Source organism: Fukomys damarensis, unplaced genomic scaffold (genome assembly GCF_012274545.1).
Source record: "Fukomys damarensis isolate Sample0158 unplaced genomic scaffold, DMR_v1.0_HiC HiC_scaffold_13, whole genome shotgun sequence".
Taxonomy (NCBI): domain Eukaryota; kingdom Metazoa; phylum Chordata; class Mammalia; order Rodentia; family Bathyergidae; genus Fukomys; species Fukomys damarensis.
This window is the reverse complement of record NW_022900925.1, coordinates 13,322,553-13,338,546: the sequence shown is the minus strand read 5'-3', so window position 1 is coordinate 13,338,546 and position 15,994 is coordinate 13,322,553. Positions and strand designations below refer to the sequence as shown.

Genomic DNA, 15,994 nt, shown 5'->3' with positions numbered 1-15,994 from the left:
AAAAAATTGCATGCACGAAGAGGGAGGTGGAGATTAACTGGGAAAGCACAGGAAGGAACTACATATCTGGAGTGAAGAAAATAGCCTATAGCTTGATAGGAGTTTGGTTACAAATGCTTGTGCATTTGTTCATTTAGAACTTATGCATTTCACCATATGCAAATTTTACCCAAAACAAAAAAGAACTACAATGTTTGAACTTCACTTAATGCATATGCTGAAATGTTTAAAAATAACGCATACTGATGTCTGAAATTTAAATTTTTTTTTGTTTGTTTGTTTATTGGGTTTTTGACACAGGGTCTCACTTTGCAGTTCAGGCTGGGCTTGAGCTCTTGGTGATCCTCCTGTCTCAGCCTCCTAAGTGCTGGGATTATGGATATATACCACAATGCCTGTTATTAGCAAGCTAAGAAGACCCCCAAGCCAAGTCAGCCCTTGTTTCCCATCCTGCAACTAGGTCTGTTCACCACGCAGACTTACCTCAAATTTCCCCCCATCTGAGTGCTCCCCCCTCTCATCTGCAGTACATGAAGTTTCATTCATGTTAGGGACTAGGTGCGTGCACATAACACAGCTTAATTCTTTTTTTAATTCCCTTCCCACTAACCTCCCTCCCTCCATCTCTAAATCTCTTTTTCTCATTTTCATTCTTACTGTTAGTTTTAGTTCAGGCCTATGACATAAATGCTTATATTCATTCTGGGTATTTCGTACATATGAGGAACACATCAATTTACTTTGAGGTGCACCAAACTAGAAGATTGTTTGATGGGTGGACAGACAGGTGTGACAACACAAATAGTTTTAAAAGCTCACATTTGTAAAATCTTACTGTCCACCGTACAAATTCTCAGCTTTTTTGTGTGCATGAAATTTTCCAATAAAAATTGCGAGGGGTGCACGTGGTGAGGTCCTGGGTTCACTCCCCAGCACCACAAAAACAAACATAAACAAACCAACAAACAAAAAACTGTGGGGAGGGCCAGGGATTTAGCTCAGCGGTGCCACCACCTGCCTCATAAGCACAAGATCCCGAGTTTGATCCCCAGTCCCCAAAAAAAAAAAAAATTGTGGGAGAAAATTGACATAGATAGTGAAAGGGGGTTCGCGTGCCCTTTCGGGTGCCCCTTCCCAATTAGGCCACTCACGCACTGAGAGGTCCGGCAGGAGATCTTTACTGTAGGGAGGCGAGCAGGAGGCAGGAAGGCACAGAGAGAGAGAGAGAGAGACAGAGGAGGAGGAAGAAGCAGAAGGAGAGAGAAGAACAAAGAAAGGAAGGTCCTTTTATCCGTTTGGGGGTGGGCTATTGCTTATTTATGAGGAGTGAGCTACTTTTAACCTATCACAGGCCAGATTGCTTTTATGGGCCCAGTCCTGCAGACACAGGTTTCAACTTTCTTGGACCACTGTGGCCTTGGGCGGGGAGGGAAACCAGAGATAAGGGCATGAGGTCATTTTAGGAGCCAAGATGTACCAGGAGAATGCAGCCTGTGAGGCGGCGTCACAGCGTACTTTAACATGATCAATTCCCTAACAGATAGATTGCTCCCCAGAGGCCGTACCATTTCATATTCCAGTAACAGAATGGGAGATTTATTTCTTCCCTAAAACATTGTCATAACTGTGTGCATACCACGTTCTGTACTCACAAGGACCACATCTTTGTTTTAAGAGAATATCTCATCACCTTGCTCCAAAATTACACTTTAAGACAGGAGTGTGGCTCAGTGGGAGAGGATGCTCGAAGTCCTATGTTTGGCCCCCAACACCAAAATACAAAGAAACACCTGTTTTTAAATTATGTGAGGTTATGTCTTTTATAAATTTATTTACTGCTAGTTCATGTACATGATCCATTTTTATGAACATGTAGTTGTTATTTTTCTTGTGAGAACTTTTTCTATTTAAGAGAAATTGGCAGTGTACTCCAGATATTGCTTTTCCTTTGGCCGCTATTTGATTTACACATGATCTTTTCCCCACCTCTACATTTGTGAGAGGTCAAACTGGTTTTCCTTTATGATTTTTTTTGAGGGGGGTACTGGGGATCAAACTCAGGTCCTTGCACTTGCGAGGCAGGCAGCAGAACCACTGAGCTAAATCCCCGGCCCCCATGGTTTTCCTTTATGACTCTTGAGTTTTGTGTTGTGACCACCCAATCAAGAATTTTGTATTTTTTATTTTATTTATTTATTTTGGGTTTTTTGTTTTTTTGTTTTTTTGGGGGGGGTTTTTTGAGACAGGGTCTCACTATGTAGTGAGAATGACCTGGAACTCACTATGTAGTTCAGGCTGGTCTCAACCTCCCGAGTGCTGGGATTACAGGCATATGCCACCACGCCCAGAAAGAATTTTTTAAATTCAATCATGCTTTCTCCAATTTTTTGTTGTTTCATTTCTTATGCTTGAATCTTTAGTCTTTGGATTTTATTCGTAATGAAACCCACTTTACCATTGAGCTACACCCCCAGCCTTCCACCTCACTTTGTGAAGAGCTTATCTTATAGATCTTATAGATCTCATACTCAGAATTCTATGCACATTTGGGCCTCTGCTGAGACTCAGTTCCACCCCACTGAACCTACAGCAAAAGCTAGCTCTTGTTCGGGCACATTAGCCTTCTCGACTTTCTCCTTTAAGACTTGTTCTTTTGAATACACCCTATACCAGCTCCTAAAAAGATTTTTTAAAAGCATGATCTGACCACCTGTAATGTATATTTACATGGAAAAAAGCAAGGTGAAGTTTTGTTCACAGCTGTTCAATTACTGTTCATGGTGCCTCACACCTGTAATCCCAGCACTGTGGAGGCCGAGACAGGAGGATCACCAGGAGTTTGAGGCCAATCTGAATTACAGATCAAAACCTTACCTCAAAAAAACAAAATTACTGTTCAATTAATGACTTTTGACCATAACAACTCTTGAAACACTGTTGGGCACACTACCTTTTTATTGTATAACTTTTTCATCTCTACATGAAATAAATATGCCCTAAAGAATGACATTCTAATGCCCAGCATGGTGGTACATGCCTATAATCGCAGAATGCAGGAGATTGAGGCAGGAAGATCTGCAGGACTTCAAGGGCAGCCCAAACTACCTAGCAAGACCCTGTCTCAAAAAATAAAATAAAATAAAATAAACATTCTGACATTATACTTCCAGGAGACACACTGATCAATATATTTAATATAGCAGTTTCTGGTCCAGTGTCACAGCACAAATCCATACTGCATGCCACGTTTTTGCAAATGTGTGCCAAATGGAAGGGCTGAAGAGGTGACATCCTCTGCGACTCTGCAGTCTATTGAGTGTAGAAGCTATTTCTGTGAATTTTAAAATGCTTTCAGCTGGGTGTGGTGGTGTACATCTATAATCTCAGAATTTGGGAGGCTGAGCCAGACGGTTCTCCATAAGTTCGAGGCCAGCTTGGGCTACATCATGAGTTCACAGCCTGAACTAAATATCAAGATCCTGTATTAAAAACTGAAAAAAGAAAAAAAAAGAAAGGAAGACAGACAGACAGAAAGAAATAAAGAAAGAAAGAGAAAGAAAAGAGGAAAAAGGAAAGAAGGAAAGAAAAATGAAAGTAAAAAAGAAAGAAAGCAAAGAAGAAAGATTCAATTAGCAATAATCACATCTCAGATAAACTTCATTGGCCGCAATCCTGCCACTGCACAAAGCTAAGAAAGAGATTACTGATTTAGTATTTATTTTCCCTCCAAAGTATATTTCCTGTGTTACAACTATTTGTTTGAGTGTAAGATATCCATAAGCCCCCTAAAAGTTGAAGAAACAGTACAGAAAAGAAAGTGGATCTTTTCATACTCATTCTCCACCTCTAATCATCCTCACTAAACAAGGATGCTAAACTTTTGCTATAATAAGTTTTTAGATGCAAATTGTGTGGTTTACAGTCAAATTATTTTTATTTGCATAAACTTGTCTTATTGGTCAATTAATGTATTTTTCTACAATAAAAATTGCTTGGATGACTTGTGTTGGATGGAAGGCATCACAATTTTTCTGTTAAATTAATGGAAATAATTTTGTTAATATTTTCATTTAATATCTTAATTTAGTAGATATTTTTAGAATAAGTCAAATCATTTTACAAAGGATAGGTTTAAAATATGCTGTATTTTAAAATATATGGTGAGAAGAAAACACACACAAATGTGTTGTTCTTCATTCACTAGAAAGACATAACGATTTTATTCTTCAGGTACCAAATGACATCACTTCAAAACATATACATCAAAAATTGACTGATTTAGGGCCAGGGATTTAGCTCAGTGGTTCTGCCACCTGCCTCACAAATGCAAGGACCCAAGTTTGATCCCCAGTACAATAATAATAATAATATCACAGTGAAAAGTCTAAAATATTTCAACTGAAAGAATTAAGTTAGCACAGAGCTCAGAGGAAATGTGCAGCCCCATATGAATATGTCCAAAAGGAAGCAAAACTGAAAATCAATCATCTAAGCTTCTATTGCAAGACACTAAAAGAATAGCAAATCAAACTCAAGGAAAGTACAGGAAGGAATAAGGATATAAACATACATCAATGAAATAGAGAACATTTTTTTAATTTTTTAAAACAATTAATAAACTGAAAAACCTCTAGTAATATAATGCAGGAATTCTATTCTTAGGCACATACCTAGCAGAAATGTGTTCATGTAGTCATGAGAGACATGACCTCACTCTTCACAATAGCACCAAACTGAAACAACCCAAATACAGCTCAACAAGGAAATGATAAATAAATTGTGTTGTCGAAACAAACGGCAATGAAAATCATCTACAACAAGGGGCTGGACTCGTAAAATGTTGCGTGAAAGACATCAAGATAAGAATAGAGCACACTGTATAATACCAGGTATGCAAAGTGTAAAACAAGCAAAACATCTGTCCTATTAGGTGTCAGGAAAGTGGTGTCTTTGGGAGTAGTGACTGAGGAGGTTGAGGGGAACGCGTATTTCTGAGGTGTTAATGTTCTACTGCTTGATGTGGGTACAAGCTATGAGGTAAAATCTCCCCCAATAATGGTGAATATTTAATCTTTTAAAAAACTTGTTACAGTAAAAGACATATTCCTCAAAATACTTTTTTACTGTAATAAAAATATCTTTAAATGTAAATATTCACCTTATGTTCCATCACATCTTCATACAAGGATCTGATTTAATCTGAAAATTCACTGAACTGAATTTGTCCATTTTTCTGTATGTTGTACTTTTTAAAATGTCTATGTTAAAAATAATAATCAAAAGTGTGGAACACATTGGATATAAAAATTTTATGAGTTCATAATGATATTTAAAAGAGAGACATATATAGGGCTGGGGATTTAGCTCAGTGGTTCTGCCTCCTGCCTCACAAGTGCAAGGTCCAGAGTTTGATCCCCAGTACAAAAAAAAAAAATTAAACACTAAAAGAGAGAAATATAAAAACAAAAGAAAACACTCCACTGGTCACCACTGGAAGACCCAAGAGTACTGTCCACTCACTTTGAAAAGTATCAAAGGGAAACTATTAAGCATTTTTCTTGCCTTTCCTATATCAATTATATTTTCGTCACTGTCTTAGTTACTTTTCTCTTGTTTCTGAGACAAAATACTCAGCAACAAAAGTTAAATTGGGAAAGACTTATTTAGCTCACAGTTTGTAGAGTTTTCAGTCCTTAATCAGCTGGCTCCAAGGGAGGGTAGCATGGCAGACAGGCATCGCAAAGGAGAAACAGCTCATGGTGGGCAGAAAGTAGCAAAAGGGGCAAGACAGCCTCTTTCTTTCCCTTACACTGTATCCAGGCTACCAGGATAAGGGCAATGCCAAATCAATCAGTGGGATGATTTAGTAATCACCCATCCTTAATCCCAGCATCACACACTCTAGATTCAACCCCCTTGAAAAAGTCCTACCTATGACCTAAAGAGGCTTTGGGGAGATTTTTACACACAAACCAAAACACGTCACTAAATAGTAAGAAAAAGTTCATATCTACAGATGAATTCTTACCAATGAATGCCAGAGGAATAACACAATTATGAAAAACATCTTTGCAGCCCTCCTTAAATACAATAAATTCAGGCTACAAGCTACAATCCTCATATTTGGTATTGAAGTTTACAGTGAAGCTGACACTGCCTGAGCTCACCAGTCTACTTCAGCCTCCCTAAGAGTGGGTGCCCAGACCCAGGTGCCACCTGGTATGCGGCCCCAGGAAGGACCCAGGGCCTGGGCATCTGCTTTGCTACCGGGCTCCTACATGATACCCACAACCGCTGGCCCTCAGACACATCTCGAGTGGCAAGGTTTTCAAATATCTCCGCAGGCTGCAGATGTAACTCAGCAACAAAACACTTGCCTGGTATGTGTGAGGCTCTGGGTTCAATCCCTGGTACTGCCGATAAAATATTTTGGCAAAGGAAACTAAAAAGAAGAGTGAAATAAATGGAGAGAGGAGTGCGGCAGCAGGCACTCTTAGTCCCAGTGACCCAGGAGGGTGAGGCAGAAAGATACCTTGAGCCCAGTAGTTCAAAGCCAGCCTGAGGAGACCCTGTCTGAGAGGGAAGGAGAGAGGGAGAGAGAACAAGGGAAGGAGCTGGAGGGGGGGAGTATGACAAAATCAACAGCCTCTCAATTATCCAGTGAATGCTTGCAAAAAAATAAAACAGTTCAGCCTGACTGCGATGTAGCTACTGTACATTTCCTCCTCTTGGTGTGCTTCAGCCTTCTGTGCCCTTAATTTCCTGAAAACGGTAAGTTAGTTCTAATGGCTAGATTTAAAAAGAAAAAGAAAAAAAATACCAAATACATATTTCACAGTATCACACTAGGCATCTGTATTTTATTTTTCTGTTTTTATACCTCTTCCATGACCAGGGTAATTTATGCTCACTCATACAGATACACAGTACAATAAGATAAGAGTTATTTAAGTTATGGGTCGGGGAAAAGAAGACAGAGGAAAACAATGGTTTAAAAAACAGAAGGGCTGGAAGTGTAGCTCAGTGGTACAGCACAGGATTAGTATCCTCGAGGCCTCCATCCCCAACAACTTCCCCCCAAAAAGTCAATTTTTTTTTAATTAGAAAAGAAAGAGATACAATCACACCAGGAAGGAGGTCAGCAGCTAACCTGTATGTGTGTCAACGAGTGCTGGCACTTTCTGTGATAGGGCCTTTTGGCTCTGAACACAGCATGGGCACACAGTAAACAATAATCGCATTACACGTGTGTGTGTGTGTGTGTGTGTGTGTGTGTGTGTGCGTGCGTGCGCTGCTGCTGGGAATTGAACGCAAGAACTACATACTTAGCCCCTTTTCATTTTATTGGGGACAGAGTCTCACTAAGTTAGTTGCCTAGGCTGACCTTGAATTTGCACCTCCTGTGTCGGCCAGCTTCACAAGAAGTTAGTATTACTGGGGTGCACCATCATGCCTGGTGCTCTTTCTGTAGCTCAGGATGCTATATAAGCAACAGTTATCTGACCCTGTTTTCATCTGCCTCTGTTTTTGTCTTGTTCATCTGCCTTTCCTCAATTTAACTGGCAGCCCAGCCAGAGATCCTAGAAGGGTGGAGGGAAGCCATTTTCCCTCCCCCCGTAGGAAATTCTCCCTTCAGCTGAAGGGCTCTGTCCTCAGACTATCCAGAAGCTTCCTCCTCGACCTCTCTGGGAGAGGCCCTCCTGGCCTCCAGACCCTACCAGGTCACTCTCCCTGCCACTGGCCTCGGTTATAACATGTACCACTATCTGAATCGATCTCACTGTCTCTTTGTTGACTTAGGACTGCAACTGCTCCCTCCACCTCAGGCAGTGACTCCCTCCCACAAGGGCAAATCCTGAGTGTCTGCCTGGCTCACTGCATTCTCCCAGGACCTGGCCTCAGTGGCCTACACTTGACAGGTCTGGGGAAGTGACCCTTGAGCCTCCCTCAGACCCTAAGTGTTCTGGGTCAGGAAGAAAGCAGCCCAGTCCCAGGTGAACTTTGCCCACTTCCTGGCCGCCATCTGCACACTTCCTAACTTTGAGCCTTTGCCCGAACTGTTCCCACCACCCAGCACAGCTTCTTCACCAGCCCATCCTTTGCAGCCCTGCTCAGCCAGGAGACAGTCCAGACCCTGGGCAGAGTCACTTGCTGGCCCCTGAGCCCACGCAGCATCCTATGGTGTCTCTGTCTGGCCGTGACTGAACTGCCTGTGATTGTCTCCCCCAAACTGTGATCTGATCTGAGTCATCCATGACACCCCCGACCGCAAAGCCCAGCTCAGCACAGGGTCAGGCCCAGAAGAGGTGCCCTGGAAACATCAAATGCCCTTGTTCATCATCCACTCCCACCTCCCATGTTTGCTTTATTTATGGAGGAATCTTGGTGCAAGGCCCCTGATTGGGGTAGGAAAGGGGAGGCAATTCACAGAAAGATAACCACAGACCCCTGCCAGAGCACCTGGCTCTGAGGCCTCATGCTATAGACTGAGGCTCAGAGAAGTTGAATGATTTTGCTCAGGTCCTACCCATAAATTGAGTATTTGTGTCTGGGGCCCAGGATGACTGATTGCAAAGCCTTCGGTAAACTAGAAGCACCCAGAGGCTGGTAAACAGACGGAGACAGAGACGTGAGACAGATGGCCCAAGTTGCTGATGGCTCCCTGTTGTGCTAGCATTTCACTGGGCTGGGAGCAAGCCCCGCTTTGGACTGGAAATTAGGTCATGAGAAGCAGCTGTGCAGGCGGAGTGGCCGGAGAACCTGGGGCGGCGGTGGCAGTGGGAATCACCACGTTTTGCTGAGTTTTCCCGAGAGCCAGCTGGTTCCTGGGATCTGCTAGGCATGGCCCACCTCACTCTTGCTGGGACCCTAACATTTTGCTTTTGCTTGGGTCTTGTAGGTCACATAACACCTTCCTTCACACTGCCCATGAAGATTCAGAAAGCAGCCAAGACAGACAGACAGTCTTGGGTTCAAATCCTCACTGTGCCACAGAGTCTCTGAAGGATCTTGGGCTGTCACCTCACTTCCATTTCTGCATCTACAACATGGGGCTGTTGCCTTCCCAGGGTCTGCAGTGCAGAGGCTCGGGGTGTCAGGTGTCAGAGTGCTATAACCACAGATGAGGGTCTGTCACATTCTCTCTCACAACTTCATTATCCTTCACCACAAGCCCCTAACACACTGTCACGAGAGCCCTGCTAAACCAGCGTCTGTCACCACACCACCCACACGGCTGCTCCCTCAGGCGGTCCCCAGCTGAGTCAGTTGGGCCCCTCCATCCTGTCAGCCCTGCCACCACCGCCTCCTCAGCCCCCACACTCTCTCCTACTTCACTGGGCCTTTTAAATGCGTGTTTTTGTGTTACAACAGTCATCTCTACTCCCAATGAACGGAGGCCCGGAGATACATGTTGCCAAATTTATGAAAGGAGCGGGCTGCAGAAGTGCTCTAGACCCAGGTGTCCTGACCCCTACCCCAGCCCACACAGAAAGGGCTTGGGGCTGGGTCGTGCCCAGAGCCATCTGCAGAGAGGCTGCCCAGGGAGCAGCTCACACACCACATCCTCTGCCCACTCCTCAGTCTTGCGCGTGGTCTTGCCCACACAGCCTCATCACCACAGCCCCAGGCTTCTCGGTCGTGGAGGCTGCTCCTTCCTTGATGCTCCACAGTCTACTTAATAACAGAAATGGCCACCAGTCTTGATCATTACTTCACTAAGCACATGTGGGTTTCCCAGTTTTCATCCTATTTCCGAGTGCCTCCTCCTCTCCACGCTGGTCCCACCCAACGTCTTCGGACTGGGTCTGTACTGTAGCCTCCTCACCGGTCTCCCTGCATCCTCTCTCTGGGACTCCATCTTCCACACAACTTACAAGTCTGACTTCCAAGACCCTGTCAAGACCTTCTATGGCATCTCTGCCCTCATGGTGAAGTCCAAGCTCCTCAGCCTGCCACTCTGGGCCTTCCAAACTCCTCACACCTACCACTGTGGGCCTCTCAGGCCTGGCTGCCCCACACACCCCATAATAGCCATGCACATCACACATAGCTCATTTACATCTCCACACACCAATACCTCATACATGGTACACACCCCACATATCCCCATGTACAACTACTACACACAGCACACATGTTCCATAGACACCATACCCTATATACCGCACACACCCAATACCCACAGCTCCCATACATACCATATGCACTCCACATCCTACATACCCCCTTGCTCCATACACGTCCTTCACATATGCATTCCACACCCTATGTTCACACACACATACCCCATACATACCACACGCACTCTGGGCAAGCCGATTTCTCAGAGAAGGCCCACACGCCACCTACATGGCTCACCCAGACACTGCCGCTCTCTGACATTTCACCATCACTGGGCCCCTCTGCCCGGAATGCTCTTCCCGCCCTGCTCCAGGTCCTGGAGGAATCCTCCACAACCCCTCCATGGGTGTGCAGCCTCCTTTCCTATCACCCTGGGATGGGGTGTGCCCTCACCACCAGGCCCGGCATGTTCTCCAGGAAGGAGCAGGTGACGCCAGGGCAAACCCTACCTCCATCTTCCTCACACACCCAGGTCCTTGCCATCCCAGAAAGCCCTTCTTTCTCATCAGAGTCAAGACACCACAGTCCCCACTATCTGAGGACCACAGTGGCCCCCTTTTCTTTCCTTTCTTCCTCCCACCTCCCTCTTTTCTTTTTTCTTTTTTGTGTGTGTGGAGGGGTGGGGCACTGGGGGTTGAACCCAAGACTTCACACTGAACTCCATCCTGTGCCCTTTTGTTTTGTTTTGCTTTGTTTTTTGAGACAGGGTCTCACGAAATTGCCCAGGATGGACTCAAACTTGGATTCTTCCTGCCTCGGCCTTCCAAAGCACTGGGAATACAGGCATACATCACCATGCCTGCCTAAAGCTAGAGTATTCTCTCACAAACTTGCACACAGGTGTAGGATTGTGACCCTGGCCGAGGTGGGACTGGAGCCTCAGCCTGACTTGGTGCCACCAGCACAGAAGGCCCTGAACTCTGCTTCCTTCTTCTTCGCACAGTGAGGTTTTGCAGGTCAGCAGCACAGCTCCCTTCCCGTAAGGGACACACACTCAGGCTCAGTGGCCCAGGAGGGAGAAGTGAGCTACTGAGGCTGCCGAATGAGTGAGAGCTGAAGTCTAACCTGAGGATCATGGGGGCTGCACGGCAGCAGGCCTGGGGCTGGGGGCCGACGGGCAGCTCTTGGTTTGTGTATCTGTACCTGACTCTGCTCTTTCAAACTTCTAGGCTGCTTTCTCATCTGCTCTCACAGGTGATGAGAAGGGGACACCACCACCATAGGTGTCAGGGGAAATGTAGGTCAGAGCCAGGCGAGTGACAGTTCTGGGTTTGCCCCAGCTTGGGACGGCACAGCCAGGCACAGGGTGTGGGACCCTGGGCCTGGCCCCACCACCCTCCCTGGCAACTCCTTGCTTCCTCAGACTCCCGCCAGCCTCACCTCCACCAGGAAGCTCTCCAGGACTGGCCCACACCAGTCTCTGGCCCTCACAGTGGCGAGCAGAACCAGTACAGCATCATTTCTTCCCTCCAGAGCTGTGAGACCCGATCCTCCCCCAGCAGCCATAATGCAGCCAAGCACCTAAGTGGACGCAGGGCATGTCAGCTCCATCCTGCTCTCTGCTGTTCATCAACTCTGTTAAGTGCCAGGCCTCAGAAGGGATTTAATAAATGTCATCTGCTGAAAAAGTGCGAAGGTGAAGGGTGGTCATCCGAGGGACTGCAGGAGACAGAGATGAGCAGGAGCCCAGAGCACGGCTGCCAGGGTCAGTGTCACAGGCTGAGTTGGGAGGCAGGAAAGGGGCCTGGGCCCTTGCTTGCTAGTCTGGACAGTCACTGTCCCTCTTGGGACTTCAGTCACCTCCTCTGTGTAGGGAGAGGTGAACCAGAATCTAGTCTTAGCATCTCCTCCAGATATTCTTGGAGATGGGGCATCAAAACCTAAGGCATAAGGTGAGAGCTGCTCCATACCCAGTATGTAACAAAAATAAGGGCAAGTCTAAGTTGTAAAACATACAGGAAGTTTGACCGTTTTGATCTTTCCATAATTGTTTCGATGCTTTTGAAATATCACATATCAAAATCTATCCCCAAATATAGGCTTGGTTGGTGCCCTAGGCAGGTTTTGGCCTGCTTCTGAGTGACCTGGCCCACAATGCCGATCCCTTCCCGGCATGGTCTCAGCTTTCTCACACACTGGTGCTGACTGGCTCCCAAGAGCCTTTACACTACTGTCTGATGTCCACCAGACCAGGTGGGCACCCAGGAAGTGGCCCATAGCAGCAGGCAGGCCTCAGGCTTGGTCCGAGCAGTCTCCAGAAGCTCACCTGAGCAATGCTGTCTTCTCCCTGAGGCCTTGCAGGCAGGCTCTGGATTGACTTGCCCAAAATGCCTCCATGAGCTATGTTAAGACCAGAACGGGACCCCAGGCAGTAAGAGCAGTGAATAGGAATAGCCACAGGAATAGGAAGCTGGTCCCAACATCCTTGCCCCCATAGTCTCTAGCCAATGCTCACATTCTCACGGGATCCGTGACCCAAGGCACTCTGCTGGGTGGAGAGGGGCAGCAACCCTCTACACCCACAACTAACTCCGCACAGATTGCAGTGCCTGCCTAGAGAGGAGGCTGGCTGGAGGACAGCCTGGGTGACTTGGCCTTCAAGTCTGAAAACAGCACAGAACCTCAGAGACCTGATCCTTCCCAGCAAGCTGAAGATCTACTCCACCAGCAAGAACACTTCCCAGGAAAGCTCCTGAACTTCATCAGACTGACAGAGGCTACAATATCTAGCTGGATCTGAGAGTACAGTAGCCCCTGAAGGCAGAGTGAGGCTTACTTACTGGACATGCAGAGCAGAGCAGGGAAGAGCCACATCTTAAATGGAGCACAGGCAGGTGTGTGAGAGCTGAGCAGGGAGCTACCCATGGACCCAGTCAAGTGTTCAGCTTCCCCTCTTCAGCTGAAGTGGCCAGGAGGCGGAGACAGAGATACACACACAGGCAGACAGATGCTTTCAGAGACACAGCCACTCCTGTGTACAGCCAGATACACAGCTTCCTCAGAAGCTGGAAGCTGGGTCCTAGGGGGCTGGCTCAGCCAGCTGTCAGTTCTGCTCTGTCACTCACTTTCGTGGAATGGTGAGCCGAGGTTTGGCCAGGGCCACGGTTCTGGGTGTCTTTGGCAGTAGATGCTGGGGTGAACGGCCATGTGAATGAGTGCTGGGACCCTGTCCTGCCGCAGAACTATTACACAGCACAGCCTAGTCCCAGCCCAGGGTTTTGGGTGGCAGGTGCTTCAGCAATGAGATGGGGGTTTCTTTCCCACAGAAAGAGCCCCCATAGCCAGCAACTGGACCCACGGCCTGGGCTGCGGAGGATCGGATGTGGGAAGACCCAGTGTGCTGGCTGGAATCACTGCCCCAATCTGAGGTTGGATTTTCTTCAAAATCTGCTTCCAGCATCCTGATGCTGATGAGATTAGCCTCATAGGGCTCTGAGCTGCCAGCCTAGCAGAAGAGGTAGAATCTTTTAAGGCCTTCCGCATACTCGACAGCAAGCCTTCAGGGACTGAACCACTGACAGCTGACACGCAGTGTTAAGGGCCAACTTCCTCAGCTCTCAAATTTGCCCTTGTGACTTGGGTAAAGAAGGCTGTAGTCAGCAGCACAGCACCTGCCTGGCAAACATGAGGTCCTGAGTTCTGAGCACCACTGCTCCCGAGTAGCCAAGCACGGGGATCACGGCCCCACAGAGCTCTGCTGTGACTGCGGTATCCAGCTCAGCAGCCATTAGTCACGTGTGGCTGCTGAGCCATTAAAATGTCACCAGTGCAACCAACAAACTTGAACTTTAAATTGCATTTCATCTTACTTTAAATTCAGAAGGACAGGGTGTCACACCTTTCCCTCTGCAGCCCAGAGAGCACTCCAAAGTGTCAGCAAATTAACAGAGTAGACAATGGGGTTGACTTTATGACTACATGAAAATCAACTTTATTTTTTTTCTCACACTGAAAGCTCACTTGGCCAAAGTTCTGTGAAGATTTGATGACACTGCATATACTTTTCCACTGACTGCTTTGGTCTCACAAAATACCCATGACTAGATTTTACATGGTTATCACATGTTGAGTAGATTTTGATTTTACATGGTTGAGAAAAATTACAATTCACCATTTCCCCCTGTACATCACCAACAGAGAAAGTGAATTCCAGGTCTGATGATGTTCCTGCCGTGTCAGAATGCAGACCATCCTAAGGTTTTAACCTGTCACGGGCTGCATCAGGGCCTGCAGCCTTCAGCCCATCTTCCCACCACTCCAGTGTTCAGTGACTCCTCCTCCCCCAGTGCTTCTGCGTTCCAAGGGCGCTTAGTAGAGCCACACAGGGACTCCTCTCCCCAGCACTGGCCCAGAAGGGAAGAGAGAAGCTCACAGTCAGAGAGCAAATCCTTGGGAAGACAGGACTGTGACGCAGGACTGCAGCTTACTTGAGACAGCTGTGAGAAGCAAGGATGTGTGTGGAGTGTGAACTTCCAGGCATCTCAGGAGGCCAGGCAGTGTCAGTGACTGGACGCTGGACAGGGAGCAAGACCTTTTTCTGTATCTCCACAGACCTCTCGAATGTGGACTCATCCCACATCCAAGATGTACTAATCCAAGCTTGTGTGTGAGCAATGCAAGAGGCCCTGCAAGCCTGTCCGATGGTAACACTTTTCCTACAAACCCAAACTTACGGTCTCCAGATGATGGCCAGGCTTTGCTATATAATGTTCCTCCCTCTCAGCATCCAATACACACTTAAGAAATGGGAAAGTGGCTTCCTAATTTGTTTTAAGCAAATGTGGAGGGACCGACTTGAAGGACAACCTACAACACCAGCTGAAATGTACTCTTCAAAAACATCAATGTCATGAAAAGACAAAGAAAGGCTGAGGAACTGTTCCACATCAAAGGAGACCAAAAAGAAGCTAACTAAAGTCGGACAACACATGATGCTGGATTGTAGACTGGGAAGAAAAAAAAAAAAAAGTGGTCTGAATATCTTTACTCAAACAGCTGCTAAAACTGAAGCGTGAACTACAAATTAGTAACTGTTACACGGACTGAATATTATAGCTTTCCTTAATTTGAGGACTGTATTGTAGACACGAGTGGATGCTTTGTTCTTAGGAGCATACACTAACAGGCACTGTAGGGGTAAAGGGACAGGATGTACACCAATAACTCCCTACTGTTCATGGCTCAGAGGGGAGGGGAAGAAAATGAAGGAGCCAAGGGAGCAAAGGAAGGAAAGAATAAGTGGTAAAATAAAACGTGGCGATGGGTTCTTTGCCCTCTCCTCAACACCATGTTAGGATTTTGAAATTATTTCAAAATGAAAAGTTTTGCAAAACGTTCAGGGATAGAGAAGGTGTGTGGCACGAGGCAGAGCTGCTCTGTCTGGAGTCAGTCAGAAGCAGAATGTGACACTACGAGTGGAGGAGGCTATGCCCGGCCTCCAGATGGCAACAACCCAGAAGCGTGAGGGCTGCAGAGCAGGGGTGATCACGACCTCTGACTGAGCACTCAGCAGGGAGCACAGACCAAGGCCGAGGCTTTGCATGCAAGCCTTCATTTGAGGGCACCCGAATTTCACAGGTGTGGAAGCTGGCTCCCAGAGAGAGAAGTACTTTACCCAAAGCCACACAGACAGTCAGTGGCTGAGCAAGACCCAAACAAGTTATCTTCCCCAAAACCAGAACTCTGAACCACCACACTGCCCCCACCCCTTTAGATCCAAGGGTTGTTTTTAAACAAACATAAAAGAGCCAGGTGTGGTGGTACACACCTAATCCTTGCAACCCGGAAGCTGAGGAAGGAAGATCACTGCAAGTCTGAGGCCAGCCCGAGCTACAAGGAGAGACCTTGTCTCAAAAACAAAACAGAACAAAAC

The 15,994-nt window shown here is 46.6% G+C and overlaps 1 protein-coding gene across 1 annotated transcript in view; it reads right to left on the bottom strand.

Annotated features, from left to right (window-relative positions):
* Itgae (integrin subunit alpha E) overlaps nucleotides 1-13,010 on the bottom strand; it is a 56,664-nt gene extending 43,654 nt beyond the window's left edge. The window contains exon 1 of the mRNA XM_010611374.3: nucleotides 12,903-13,010. Coding sequence (XP_010609676.1) covers nucleotides 12,903-12,987 — 85 coding nt within the window. The 5' untranslated portion in view covers nucleotides 12,988-13,010. The remainder of the gene's footprint in view (nucleotides 1-12,902) is intronic.
* Between the last annotated feature and the right edge of the window lie 2,984 nt (nucleotides 13,011-15,994).